At 42.3% G+C, this 15,095-nt stretch overlaps 1 protein-coding gene across 2 annotated transcripts; it reads left to right on the top strand.

Moving 5' to 3' along the window:
* Positions 1-1,818: 1,818 nt before the first annotated feature.
* On the top strand, positions 1,819-14,944 carry smurf1 (SMAD specific E3 ubiquitin protein ligase 1). Of its 2 annotated transcripts, none has more exons than XM_026325202.1 (18): positions 1,819-2,089; positions 7,042-7,080; positions 7,513-7,621; positions 7,777-7,910; positions 7,999-8,064; positions 8,166-8,241; positions 8,530-8,741; positions 8,859-8,943; positions 9,193-9,339; positions 9,680-9,908; positions 10,208-10,311; positions 10,908-11,022; positions 11,119-11,297; positions 11,439-11,576; positions 11,711-11,831; positions 12,028-12,229; positions 12,739-12,823; positions 13,315-14,944. In XM_026325202.1, exons 1-18 carry the CDS (start codon positions 2,035-2,037, stop codon positions 13,412-13,414), a joined length of 2,196 nt encoding a protein of 731 aa, XP_026180987.1. In that variant the 5' UTR covers positions 1,819-2,034; the 3' UTR covers positions 13,415-14,944. The 2 variants fall into 2 exon arrangements, with proteins under 2 accessions (XP_026180987.1, XP_026180988.1); XM_026325203.1 differs by having other exon boundaries at positions 12,748-12,823.
* The last annotated feature ends 151 nt before the right edge of the window (positions 14,945-15,095 follow it).

Genomic DNA, 15,095 nt, shown 5'->3' on the forward strand with positions numbered 1-15,095 from the left:
ATCCTGAGGGATTTGGGATGAGCACCTTAAATTAAGACCACAGACACACAGAGTTAATATTATTTTCATTTTTTAGGGTAATCTTCTGATTTAAAGTCACATACTTGGACAAATTTCTGCTGTTGGCGTCTTGATTTTATCGAGGATGTAGAATTGAAGCAGCTGTTGCTCCTGTTCCCCAAAGATCACACACACAACAATATAATGGTTTGACTATAACAACAATAATTATTATTATTACATTTTAAATTATTTTTGAATTAAATTATTTTTTACATTTTTTTTACATGCATCTCAATCACTGTTGCTCTTTAGTTTCTGTTCTCCTCCTTCCCATAACCAAATGTAATTACTTCTGTGCCCCTGGTTTCTACTTTCTTGGTAAATGTGTTTGCCATAGGAAATTTTCGTATTTCGCCACCCAGTGGAATTTCCCAACTGTTCTGACTTGTTGACATGTCTGGACGGATTTTAACTCGAAACTATTGATGTGAAAACATTTAGTCTTGTCCTCTCAACGACAGTGGCCTGTTTAAGGGTTAGGTCAGGGTTAGGGTAAAGGATAGAGTTAGAGTAAAGGGTTAGGTAATGCATTATGTCAGTGAGTATCCTTACAGCTATACTGTGTATAAGTGTGTATTCCCAGCAGTATAACTAAGTTTGTCTCTGTGATCAAAATTAGTTGTGAACTCACTCAGCTGCTCTCAGGGGTTCTTTGAATAACACACACACACATAATCATATAATCATACTAACAGCTGTACACGAGCTCTTCAAATGGATAAACTAATTTGTGTGTGTTCATGTGTGCCTCTGGTGTTACAGCCACCTGCAGGGTGTTGACATACAAATACTTGTAAGCACTGGTGGGAATTAAACAGATGCAGTCGTGCAGCTGTAGATGAAAAATACGAAGAGGACTCAGAGAGGAGTCAAAAACTGAATGTGTGTGTGTATTTGTAAGCCTAGCCTCTGGAAGTGTGTGGATTTACTGTGTACTGTAAACAGGCTGCTGAGAGGGCTCATTGTTCCTACAGCTAACCCCAGAGCTGCTGAAGAGCCAAATCCCTCCAAACCATTATCCCTCTCCACCAGGCTCTCCGCTCTGGTCTTTCAGTCATCTCTGCACTATTCTTTACATTCCTGACAAATTTTTGGCAAATTTTCTGACGAATCATGCTAAATGATAAAGTAACGTATTTAGGTCAGCTCCCACGAAGCCACTGATTTGAGTTCAAATCTGCATTTTGAGCGACATCCAAGAAAAGCTGCTTATGAGAGATCTGTGAAACACTGTCACACTATTCAGGTGAACAACATACCTGTATGTACTCATGCTCTTATTTGTCATTAACAAACTAAGTAACTAAAATTGGCATTAAATTATTGATCTACTAAGTTAGAATTGACTAAAACATGCATATATTATGCATTGTCACTGTATGTAGGCAGGTAGATAAATATCTTTAGGAGTCCTACTTTTTGGGAGTAAATATTGTGAATCCTGTGGTTTTAAATGAGTTACTAGGAGAAAACAGAAATCAGTGCTAGGTTAAACAACTGGAGGAGTGCCTGACATAACTAAAAGCACTGATTTCTCTATTGAATGTATTAATAAAATAAATTTATATTGTTGTGTTTGTGTTTTTTATCCATAAAACAAAAATAATCAGGGGTTAAGGTACAGTAGGCCTGTCTAAAATTATAAAAAAGGTAAAAGGTCTGAATGCTTCATTAATAATGTTAATTTAACGGGAACGCGCACGCTGCCCAGACGCGAGCACGTAACGTCTTACCCGTTAAGAACATGACGTCAGCACGTGCTTGAGCCTGCCCGAAAATGTTCTCCCCTGTTGTTGGATTTCGAAGGAGCGCAGGACTTTGCGATGAAATAATACATTTTTACCCGTGAACAAACCAAAAACAAGCCGCATGATTTTCAACTGAAGTTATTCCTCTCCACATTAAGTGGCCAAACTGTGTTTTTTGGGGGGAGTCCGACGGGAAGTTTGTGTGATCGTTTTTCCCGGAGTGATGTCGAATCCCGGGACTCGGAGGAACGGGTCCAGCATCAAAATCCGACTGACAGGTAAAAAACGAGACCGACAGAAAGCGCTTACGGTGCATGTTTTTACTGAGAGTGGAATCGTTAACCTACTAATCACTACTGAAAGTGTTTTTACTGAGCCTAACAAGACGTCGCGAAGAGTCTTTGAGGCTCTTGGGGCTGCTGTTTGCCCAAACATCCGGTTTTTGTGTGGCCAACTGCTAACGCTAGCTTGTTACCTGAGATGCTAACCAAATTACGGAGAGGACAGTCAAGAAGCGGTCCAGTACCCTGCTAGTCATCTGATTTAGGGTCACTGGAAACCCAGACGCTCTAGAGCCACGTCCAGAAACTTTATCAGCTGCTAACAGGCAGCGTTAGCTGATAGTAAGACTGTAGTTACAGTTGACCGCTAACGCTTGCTAGCTACACCCATGTTGGGGCTGACCACCAGCTTGACCCGACCACGGTGAGCTTTGTACCAAGTAAAAAAAAAAAATAAATAAAAAACAGCGAATATCGACCCATAGCCTGTCTGAAAACCGATCTGTCGCTAGATATGACATGATAGACTAGCTGGCTCATGAATATTGATTGGGTTCTCGCTGCTGTGTCAGCTGTAGATAGACAAATGTCTGTCCCCCCCCCCCCGGACCCTAAGAAGCTCGACACGTTTGCTCCTGTGGCTCAGACATTGTGTTGGTTTTTGGGTCAGGCTCTCCGCACGCACACACAGCTGGAACAATGGTTTTTACTGTGGCTGCTGTGACCCCACTGGGCATCCAGGAGGCTCCATTCAGATGGAAATGACCGCGCTGCGCTGCTCTGCAGACGCCTTGTCCTGCTTCTCATTCAGACCTGAACAAACACACACATCAAAATGTGCTTGCTAGGCAGCTAAGCGTCCCCGTGTGTTCTGCATGGACCTGTGCAGCGGGGCACACCAAGTGTTTATTAAAAATGTTGCTCTTCTTTGTGTAAAATAGTTTTTTTTGGGAAAGCAGAGTAAAACATTAGACACATTTCATAACTTATCACAAGGACTAGTCTTTTTTTAATTTTAAGTTTATTTGTGTGGGAAAGTATCATGTCTCGGTTGCCTGTACAGATCTCCCAACAGGAGCCGCCTAAGAAGATAAGGAAGAGCTTGTAAGGGGCAGAAGTGAAAATAAATCTCATAGACGAAGTTCAAAAGAGAGAAAGTAATCAATCAATTTACTGGTTCCATCTTCTCAAATACAACTAATTGTCTGCTTTTCTTAGTCTTCTCCGATGGCGGATATGTGAAGTACATATACGTGTTCGTCACTCATTATTTCAGCTTGGATGCTGACAGAGGTTATTTCCACCGTGCCCTGTGCCCTGCCCCCACAGGTATGGGTGGAATTCTAATTGGGTGAAGAATGTGTGGTGAGCCAATGAGAGTGCAGTGCTGTGCGGCTAACCAGCGCTCTGTTTAGTCTGTCAGAGAGAGCGGTTGTTTGGCCTACATCAGACAGGCCTGTGTGTCTGTGGCAGGCACCCAGACAAAGACCAGGCAAGTCTGATGCTGGTTCACATTTCAGAGATTGGGTTGTGTTCATATAGACATGTTTTAGCCAGCAGAGGGGTGATTGTTGTGTCTTTCTGTAGAGGGGAAGTGTTCTGGGAGTAAGATAAATGTCCCATCAGTTTTAGGTAATGTGGTGTGGTGAGATGTGAATTTTTTTTTTTTATTTTAACAGAAAAACACTTTCTGGTCTTGTTTATCAAGGTGTACTGAACCAAAATACTGGTTGATTTCAGGGCTTATTGTTTCTGTGTGTGTGTGTGGGGCACAATATCACACACCCTCAACTACACGTGGTTGCACCGAACCTTTAATTTGATTCCTATTACTGTTTATGTATTCTTTGAAATGGTACTGCGTATTTTAAGTAATAATTTAATATACACAGCTGTTTGTGGTAAGACATTTGCTGTAATGTTTTGCTGTTTCTATCTAAATGTCAGGACAGTGGGTGAAAGCAGGAATAAAAGGGTGCTTTTGTTTTGAAAGGACTGGGGTTTAATGTGAATAAAAAAGCTTTTATACTGAATGAAAGGAATAGTTTTTAAGCAGGATGATGTTAATTTGCTCATGGAAGCAACACGTGCTGCTCAGGTTTTGGTGCCAGGGAGGTTGGATTGAGCACCAACTGGCTCAAGCAGCAATTGATCCTGGATCCTCACTAGACAGGGAGGAAGAGCTGCAACAAGGGAAGATGAGAGGTAGAATTAGTAATAACTGAAGGAAATAAGTGAAAGAAAAAAGGAAAAGGCACAAAAAAGTAGAGAGGCAAAGCAGGAATCATGCTGATTTAGGAAGCAGCATAAGCGCTGCTAATCCTCTCACTTACTGAACCTGCAGCGTGTACAGAAACACACACCTCATTGCTCAGGAAAGCAAACTGATGAAGCAGATATAGTACGAAGTGTTTCAGCTTTTTTCTTTATTGAACAATTGGTTTGTGATTACTCCAAACCTAGTGTTGCTATTTGTGTTGTGTGTGTGTGTGTGTGTGTTGGATGCTGGTGCATGGGATGTTATTAAGTAGGTGAGATATTTGTTCACTTGCCTGTTGGTCGCTGGTTTGTTTTTGGATCTGAGAGAAGGTAACACAGGAAATAACTGTGCTGTAATCCGACCTGGGTCACATGAACACTGAAACAGTACAGCCCTGTCAGCGCCACCAGGATTTTAACATTTCTTTCTTTTTTTTTTGTTTGTTTAAATCTGTGATATATAGTTCACTGTGCCTGGTCGAAGTAATTGACCATCATGTGTGATCTGAGGTGTTTTAATGAGCTTCTAAGCTTGTACAGTTTCATGGTCCTGTTGTTATCAGAAAATATCAAGTGTTCTGTCTGGCCAAGGTGTGAGAGTAGAGTGAAATTGCAAACCCTGAAAATATTTGTGGGGGATGGTTGATTGTGCAGCAAACATGCTGTGACTTCAAATTCCTGGCTCAATTTTTCATCATCTTCCTTGAACTGGTTGTTCCCTCAAGATTGGATGATGATTCTTCCCCCGCTGGCTCTCCTCAGCTCTGAAGAAAGAGAGGACAGAAACGGCAAAAAAGAAAGCGGCAGTGAGGGAAATTGAGAACCAGCTGAGCTGTGGCTGTGTGTGTCTTCACCAGCCATGACCTTGGCACGATGAGGAATTTCCTGACACTGAGTCACACATTCAGTGCCACACAAGAGCTGGTCAAGAGGCGGAAAACCGAGCGATGGGGTGAAAATAGGGGCGTCTCTTGTCTCTGGCTAGAGACCGGAGGGTGAGATGGGAGGATGGCGCCGCTGTTAGAATGACAAAGTCCTACTCTACTGCCAGACTGAAAGAAGAGGAACTGGACTCTGCCTTTGTGGCTGTGTTTTTCCTCGTGTTTCAGAGGAAAAGATGAGGTCTCGGTGTGGAATGTGTGAGTCAGGAGGAGGAGGAATAGAAAGGGTTATGAGGAAGAGGGAAGGATGTCCTGCAGCCATTCTCCTTGGGTTAATCACAGGAAATAGACAAGGCTACACTAGACACATCTACACCACCACCGTCACCACATCCTAAACCACTGGCTGACTGTGTGACTTCCTAGGGGAATGTCTGCGCCAAACCTGATCCTGCCAAATTTTAATTGGACTTTAAAGCTGTAATATCTTTGATTAGTGCAACAGATCACTTAGGAACAGCCTGATTTGATGACTTTTGTTCTACTGAGCTGAAATATTCCAGCGTTTATTCAATTAGCAAAGATTGTATTTAGGGCTGCAATTAGCTCTTACTGTCATTGTTAATTAATCCACAGATTTCTTTCTTGATTAAGCCTTTCATCTAAAAAAAAAAAAAAAAAAACATCAGACCACTGTTAATTATAATTTACTACAGCCTGGGGTGACATATTCAAATGGCTTGCTCATTCAATCAACAGTGTAAGGGATTTGTAATGATCTAAAACAAAATAAGTAAATAAAATAATAAAATGAGTATAGTGATTTCGTCCTCTCTCCTGTGATTGTGCTGAGTTTTTTCTGCAGTGTTTGAAAACCTGTTGTGTGTGAGAACTGACTGACTCCTTTAGATGAAGTGGTTTAAATTGTTCTTTATCACAGTGACCACTTTGGACCATGAAATCAGAACATCCCCAAATAAATATAACATATAAAATAGAATAACATCAGAGATTTATAATAAGCACCAGTTACAAAGCAAATTTTAGAGTATGAAGTGTATATACATAGTAATATTTATTCTTAGAGTTCACAACAGCGGGCTGCAGTGTTAATGTTCAGACCTTCCAACCCACAGTGTAAATATTATTGTAGTTTTCATGTCAATTATAGCTTATGTCAGTCAGTTGTTGAGTACATTAGTACATTACATCAGCCTTAGTGACACACTAGCAGCTGGTTTTGTTCACTGCCAACATTGCTCTGTAATCAAGGTTTGTGTTTGTGACAGACTAGACATGAATGTGTTTCTATAAGTGATTGTGGTTCAGGTGTGTTTTTGTAGTCTTACAGCAGAGCTAAGTAGACTGACATATGCCTGCTGCCTTAGAAATACATGTACGCCCGCAGAGTCATTTGCAAAACCCTGGACAGTTTCAGCTGTGTTTTCTGAAGCCACAGAGAGGAGGTGGAGTCATTTTGCCCCTCTGTGTGTGTGTGTGTGTGTGTGTGTGTGCGTGCGTGCGTGCGTGTGTGTGTGTGTGTGTGTGTGTGTGTGTGTGTGTGTGTGTGTGTGTGTGTGCGTGCATGCATGCATGCATGCAGTGGTCCTGACATGAGCCTGTGCTCTGCAAGTCTCATTTGTTTTCTGCTCAGTACCATCCTCAGGCATTCATATATTATCACTAGCATTCTTCCTCCTCACTTGTTTGTATCTGCACAGCATCCATTTGTAGCAGCCTACACACTGCAGGATCATTTACATATTTGCGTGTGTGGCATTTTCTTCATAATGATTTTTTGTTTTGCAGTATTATGTGCCAAGAACCTCGCAAAGAAAGACTTCTTTCGTAAGTACCTTTAATTGTATTCGTTTTCAAGTGCATGAATATTTCCTTGTAGTGATGCATAAACATGATGAGATCTGGATCTGCATGTTCTAACAAAAGCAGCGCTGTAAACAAATTGGTGTTGCTGATTCGCTGTGTGTGGTGTTTGAATTTCCTCCATGTCCTGCGAACATAATAGATTTGATTTTTGTTTGGAGTTGACCAGATGGTCATCATGCAGTCATTAAACTCTGCCCTTCAGGCCTTGTTAAGTAGAAGGTCAGAGGACTACAAATTGCAGGTTAAACTCTGAAAAGTGCAGATGAAATATTCTGCCAGAAATCTGCAGCTATACAGAGCTGTACTTTGTTGCAGAAAGTATTGCATGTAGTGTTTATCTTCAGGTGAGTATTTTATGGATGTAAATAATTCATTTGGACTGTGTACATGCAGGCCTGCCAGATCCGTTTGCAAAAGTTGTGGTGGATGGATCAGGTCAATGCCACTCTACAGACACAGTCAAGAGCACACTGGACCCCAAATGGAATCAGCACTACGACCTGTGAGTCTCCTGCACCACACGCACAATCACCACCAACCACTTGTTATTGTGTGTCTTCTTTGAGTTGTTAACATAGACAAGTCAACTTTTATTGACTCCCTGCTTTACTTTTTATTTAGAGGTAGAGATATACAAAAGTGATTTGTCTCTTTCAGCTACATCGGAAAGACAGACTCCATCACCATTAGTATATGGAACCACAAAAAGATCCATAAACGACAAGGGGCTGGCTTCCTAGGCTGCATACGACTTCTGTCTAATGCTATCAGCAGGCTAAAAGACACAGGATGTAAGTCTGTCTTTTTCTGACTGCATACATGTACCCAGATGTTAAACAAAAAGCTCATGGTTAAGATGCATGTCTCTTCTCCTTCCAGACCAGCGTCTAGATCTATGTAAGCTCAACCCCTCAGACAGCGACGCAGTGCGGGGACAGATTGTAGGTAAGGCTGGAAACGCAAATGCAATTTCTGTACAAATGATTCCAGCTCCTTGGCACATTTTTACTTCATCACTCTGATCTTTACGTCCTGCTTGATTCCAGTGAGTTTACAGACGCGGGACCGTATCGGCAGCGGAGGCCCTGTGGTGGACTGCAGAGGACTGCTAGAAAACGATGGGTGAGTGTGTTTACAACCTGAAATAGCTGCTTATTATTAAATGTTGACATGTGTTTCATAGGTTATTTTGTGCTGCTTTCTCACTTATAAGAGTTAAAAATGAAATATCTTCATTAATTAAATGAGATGTTGCTTTTTTTTTTTTTTAGTGAAGCGACAGGTGATAATTACCTTTTTCTATAGTAAAGATACAAAGATTCTTGGATATTTTGATGAGAGATTGTGGAAGATATTTACATGTTCTCTGTGTGTGTGTGTGTGTGTGCATGTGTGTGTACGTGTGTGTAGGCCTGTGTTTGAAGGATGTTTCAGTGAAGAGCCGCTGCCCTACTCTGACTCCACTGGGGCAGCTGGGGGCGGGAACTGCCGACTTGACTCACCCAGTCAGGAGAGTCGTCTTCAGACACAGCGAATCAGAGGGCAGGACTCAAGAAGCCATGGCCACACCCCCCAGAACAGACCTCACGGGCACCAACCGCCTGACCTGCCGGAGGGTTACGGTCAGACACATCCTTCTCGGACCAAATTTTCTTGTTACTCTTGATGTTTATCTGAACTAAATATCTCCCTTTGTATTTGTGAAGTGTCTTAACACAAATCTTTTCTTTGTAAAACAGAGCAGCGAACAACAGTGCAGGGCCAGGTGTACTTCCTTCACACACAGACAGGCGTCAGCACCTGGCACGACCCTCGGATACCACGGTACGATGGTGCCCCTTTGACTTATGTCTAAACTTAGACATAACTTACAATAATATGAGACCTGAATAGACCCACTGAGCAACTAGGGCGTTTCAGCAGCAGAGAGAAGAATATAACCAAAGGAAAGACCAGAACGGATGACCCCCCCCCCCCAAATTACAGTGTTTTTATTTGGCCTGTGTTGTCGATAAGATTAAAGTTGTAGAGAGAGATCTGGTAAATCAGTCTGGTTACTTGTCACTGGTGCAGGGACCTGGCCAGTGTGAGCTGTGAGGAGCTGGGTCCATTGCCAGTGGGCTGGGAGGTCCGAAGCACCGTTTCCGGTCGGATCTACTTTGTGGACCACAACAACCGAACCACACAGTTCACAGACCCGCGTCTACACACCATTATCAGGTACACACATGCACAAATACTTGATATATATATATCCCAGTGGCAAACTGTGTGCACCTGTAATAAAAGTTCCTGGCACTTTCAAAATAAGTAGTTTTAAAACTAATCTGTTCTTAATCTAATCTCTCACTGCTGGAATGTTTTTGTCCAACTGGATCTGAACATGACCTAGTAACAGTCATCAGCTCTGTTAATAATGCTGAATTGTGTGATTTACAGATATATGGGCTTATAGGAGATTTAGCTGTGGTGGCGAATGCACAATGTAATCCAGTCTGCTTCTTTCCACCTGCCTGACATGCTTCTACTATCCTTCTCCTTTGATTCTTCTCACCTCCAGCCAACAATCGCAGGCGAAGGAATCCTCCCAAGGCCCCCAGATGGATGTGGGGGGCGAGGAGGGGGTAGGTGGAGGAGTGGGCGGTGGCGGAGGAGGGGATGGAGATGTGGCAGCACGTTATGAGAGAGACTTGGTCCATAAGTTAAAGCTGCTCCGTCATGAGCTGTCGTTGCAGCAGCCTCAAGCAGGACACTGTCGCATAGAGGTGTCCCGAGAGGAGATCTTTGAGGTGGGTGCAGCTGTGGAACCACAAAGGAAGAACATTAACGGCTCATATAAATTACACTCCACCCAGTGGAGTGTGTCCCACACAAACATGTGGACAGATCAGACAGTTCACAGTGTGGATACAAGTCTACATTAATTCAGACACATCCATGCTCCTCAGGACTCCTACACCAGGCACAACAAACCATTCTTCCTCTGGAGTCGAGCACCAAGCAGCACTGACTGCACGTTAACTACAGAACAGGAAAAAAAAAAAACGGGTTGTGGGTCACTTATTGTTGTGTGTTTGTGTGGGTTTAGGAGTCGTATCGGCAGATAATGAAGATGAGGCCCAAAGACCTGAAGAAGCGTCTGATGGTGAAGTTCAGGGGAGAGGAAGGCCTGGACTATGGTGGGGTGGCCAGGTAATTTGTTGTTCCCACCTTCGAGCAGGCGTACCTCTCTGCTGCATCCATGGAGGTCTTAATTACATCATTATATTTCCTTAATGTTAGTGAACTGCCCTGCTCCAGGTTTGTCATTGTCCAACATCCTCTTAGTGAGAGCTACTGTTCGGGCTCCACAGGGGAAAGAAAAGATCCAGTATAACTTTAATGTAGTGACACTGGCTCATTGGCCGGTGCTCTCAGTCATGACCATGGTCTTAATTTCCTCTTTCTGTGTCTCAGTTAGGCTGTGGAGTGTTGTTGAATGACAGGCTTAAATGAGTCTGACAGTAAGACTTTAGTCCTCAGCTGGTTTCTCTGGGTCCTCTTGTTGGAAGCAGCATGAAGCAAAGACATGCATTTTGATGTATTACATTCATTACTCTGTTGTAATAACAGATACAGAAGAAACACTTCACAAAATCCACAGTTTAATACACTTTTGCAGGAAGAGCTGTATCTTGTAGCAAAAGTATGTAGATGCAGTTAGTGTGTTTCTTAGTGTAGATGATTGTTCCACCAAGCCCTGCAGGATATGAGCTTTGAACATTTGTTAACAATGTGGTTGTCTGTAGGGAGTGGCTGTACCTGCTGTGTCATGAGATGTTGAACCCCTACTACGGCCTTTTCCAGTACTCCACAGACAGTATCTACACACTACAGATCAACCCTGACTCCTCCATCAACCCCGTGAGTAACCACACACACACACTCACACACACACACTCACACACTGACAAATGATCTGTCTCTCTCTGACTCCCTGTCTCTGTCACTTTCTTTCAGGACCACCTGTCTTATTTCCACTTCGTGGGTCGCGTCATGGGCCTGGCAGTTTTCCATGGTCACTACATTAACGGGAGCTTCACGCTGCCGTTCTACAAACAGCTGTTAGGCAAACCCATACAGCTTAACGACCTGGAGACCACTGACCCTGAGTTGCACAAGAGCCTCGTCTGGATATTGTGAGCAAACGCGCCGCTACACAAGAATGTGACAATAAAGAGCTAATGATCACAATCAGCTTCTCGGTTTGTGTCCTGCACTGTCCTCTTGAGAACAAATGTTCCATTTCAGTCTCACTTATTCTACTACTCTGTGTGCAGAGAGAATGACATCACTTCGGTCCTCGACCACACGTTCTGCGTGGAGCACAATGCTTTCGGGAAGTTTTTACAACATGAACTCAAACCTAACGGACGCAACATCCCCGTCACTGAGGAAAACAAGAAAGAATATGTTAGGTAATCACAGCTGTGTGTTATCCAGACTGTGCCCCAGATAGAATCAGCATTTCTCCTTGAACATGTCCACTGTGCTTTTGCCAGTTTATTACACTGTTTTTATTTGGTTTGTGGTCTGTGTTTGTGTGTTTTAGACTTTATGTGAACTGGAGGTTTATGCGTGGAATTGAAGCCCAGTTTCTGGCTCTACAGAAGGGATTCAGTGAGCTCATCCCCCAGCACCTCCTCAAACCCTTTGACCACAAAGAACTTGAGGTAAATGTGCCTTCTGCAAACATTAGACCAGGCACTGTTCTTTTTGGGTATTGTCATGGTTGTGTATATTTTAAGCACACAAACAAAAGGACAGTAAAATTCTCACAGCTCAGCTGGCTGTGACTAGCTATAATATGTGGCATGTTTGTACTGGGTCTCCCTTTCCTCTCCATGAATTCCTCTTCCTCTGCTCCAGTTGATCATCGGTGGACTGGGGAAGATCGACCTTGCAGACTGGAAGACAAACACCCGCCTGAAGCACTGCACGAGTGAAAGCAACGTGGTGCGGTGGTTCTGGCAGGCAGTGGAGGCCTTTAGCGAGGAGAGGAGAGGGCGCCTGCTGCAGTTTGTCACGGGCTCCACCAGGGTCCCACTGCAGGGGTTCAAAGCACTGCAGGGTGGGTCATGCACTGGCTCAGAAACCTCACATAGCAGTTACTGTGTTTTTGATTTCCAGCATTTGAGAATAATGCTCAACTTACCTAGAACTAACTAAAGAAAATAATAGGAAAAGAAATCAGGGTAGTATTTTTGAATATAGTACTTTTTTGATGGCATTTTACTCGTAACAAGAGTATAAAGGAGTCATGAACTTGTATATCTCACAGCCATACAAAGATTCTTTTAGGGATGCAATTAGTGATCATTTTCATGGTTAATTAATTGATTAGTTAATTTTCTTCAAGGTGACAGTCCAAGTCCCAATGTACTATCCTAAGTCCTACTTAAAAAGCTTTAACAGTGTAATATTTGAAATTATTTGAGAGTATTTACTGATAATGATCTAACATTTTTTCAATGGTCAATACACTGACAGCTGTACATTGCACACTAATGGAAGACTTGGTAGTGCTAATGCTCTGTGCATGAGAATAGAGCAGTGATAACTAGAATGTATGTGTGTAAGGCTCTACAGGTTCTGCAGGACCAAGGCTTTTCACCATCCATTTGATAGACGCCAACACAGACAACCTGCCAAAGGCTCACACATGGTGAGGACATATAAAAGCAAAAGGTTCTTATTAGACAGATGTGGTTAGAAGTGTTGGTATCTTTACACCTCATGGTAACAAGGCTCCAGTCTGCCTGAACAAAAGTGTTGAAATAAAAAGCTTTTTTGTTGTCCATAAAACAGAGCTGTGAAAAGAGCTGAATATTTGTGCTGTTCACACTGACTGTGGACAAGAGACAGAAAAGAAGAAAGCTGTCTGAGGTGATAAGGAAGTAAATATTTATTAAGGTAAAGGCTGGAAGAGCATCTCTAAGCAGCTCCATGTTCCAGCCTCCCTGGATGTGGCTGCAAGAGGGAAAACTGAGTCCATATTGAAAAGAAGGAGGGTTGAAGTGCTCAAAAATCAAAAGTAATATATATTTTCTTACAGAAAATTATATTTTTATTGGAAGGGTACCAACAGTTTTAGCCACATCTCTATCTCTGTTTGTGTCGGGGCTATGGTCACTAATTATTCTTTTCTGGCTTTAGTTTTAACAGGATAGACATCCCTCCCTACGAATCTTATGAGAAACTCTATGAGAAACTGCTGACGGCTGTGGAGGAGACCTGCGGCTTTGCTGTGGAGTGATGAATCCACGACCAACATACATACAGTCAAAACTGCGCCTGCACTTGCACACAAATATCTGACAATTTACATATATGCACACACTTAAACAGAATATCAAGTATACACAGTATACAGAGCGGCCAAGCATCACAAGAACACACACAATCTTGCCACCTCACCACCACTGAACTGTTGGGGGTTAAGAGAGGAAAAATGAAAAGAAAAAAAAAAAAGTATTTTAAAATTTTTAAAATGTTTTGAAGATGCATTTTTATCCTTCAGTTTTAACAAGCTATGATGTCAGTCTTCAGAATGTCTAACCACCACAGCGCATTTGACTCCAGTCACACTCAAATCCTTGGACAGAATCTGCCAATCACAAGCGAGCCTGCGAACAGAGACGTTAACGTCACGAGTGAAGAACAAGATGGAGACTGATGGTTTTTCTGTCTGACAAGCTGATCGTTTGACTAGTACTCATGCTTCATGTTTAACCACTGTGGTGTATTAGAAAGCGTGGATGTGTTTGTTGTGTGTCTGTGTGTGTGTGTGTGTGTGTGTGTGTGTGTGTGTGTGTGTGCACACGTGTGTGTGTGCGCGTACGTGTGTTTGTGTGTGTCAGGCATGGCACCCAGTTACGCTGTAAAAAGTGATGAAATGAGCCTGCTCCTCTGTTTGGTAACTTTTGTCTCTTCCATTTATATCTGTGACCACTCTGATCCACTCTGATATTTTATTATTTATTACTAAGTGATTACTGACCAAGCTGCTATATGCTCTACAAAGAGCTCACACTAATCTCTTCTTCACCCCCTCTGCCAGAGCTGAAGGGTCAATTCACTTGCAGTTCAAATAACCCACAAAGTGGGTTTTTTATTCAATTTTGTTAAATTTTCACATTCATGTTATTGTGGAAAAATAATCCTGTGTGTGGAAATGTTCTTAGTGTCCTGGTGTTATTAAATGCCACGTTATTGAAGTAAAAGGGATTGACTTTCCCAGCCCTCATTTTAAAATCTAACTCTACTGACGTTATGAAGAGGTCCACCACTTAGATATTTTTTTAAAAATGAGTGACAAGGCCTGGAAGGAGTCAGCTTCAGGAATTCCTCGGTTGCATGTGACATGTATAATAAAATCTGAACCTTTTGTTCATGTTTCATCCATTTTGGCATCTTTTTGTTTTCTCTTTGTGGCCCTGATGTTTCTGTGCCCGTCATTTTCCTACATAGCCTTGAATGTTAGGAAAAAGTAGCTGTCGTCCTCAAGACCATCTTGAATGAACAAAGTCTTTATACAGTCATTCATTCTCTGCAGGAGTGAATGAAATGAAAAGAAACCTAAGTGTTGAGCGGCAAATGTGGGAACATGTTGGGGAACTGTTGTAGATTGAAGACTGTTAAGCAGCATCATTTCAATCTGCATTTTCTAGGTTCTGAGTTCACTGTGTAATGGATGCAAGAGTATTGTAACTTACTATGTACTAAACATTTATGAGAAATACAATGTAAATAAGATTATATTAAAAGAAATTAAATTGAAAATACATGCCTGGTGTCATGTGCATTATTTTCTATCTGTATGTGGATGCATGTGTCAGCGGATGGTGGAGTCTGGTCAGTGTAAACAGCCAAAATATCCTGGAGCCATGGATGCAACCTGGAAATCCAGGTTTTCTTGTGATATATGTATTTTTTAA

The sequence above is a fragment of the Mastacembelus armatus genome, chromosome 8, assembly GCF_900324485.2.
Source record: "Mastacembelus armatus chromosome 8, fMasArm1.2, whole genome shotgun sequence".
NCBI lineage: Eukaryota > Metazoa > Chordata > Actinopteri > Synbranchiformes > Mastacembelidae > Mastacembelus > Mastacembelus armatus.

Excerpts from the sequence above, each read along its gene's own strand:
- smurf1 (XM_026325202.1), top strand. The coding sequence starts at position 2,035 with ATGTCGAATCCCGGGACTCGGAGGAACGGGTCCAGCATCAAAATCCGA. Across the intron at positions 9,340-9,679 it reads CGTCTACACACCATTATCAG|CCAACAATCGCAGGCGAAGG; the intron begins GTACACACATGC and ends TCTCACCTCCAG. Across the intron at positions 9,909-10,207 it reads CCCGAGAGGAGATCTTTGAG|GAGTCGTATCGGCAGATAAT; the intron begins GTGGGTGCAGCT and ends GTGTGGGTTTAG.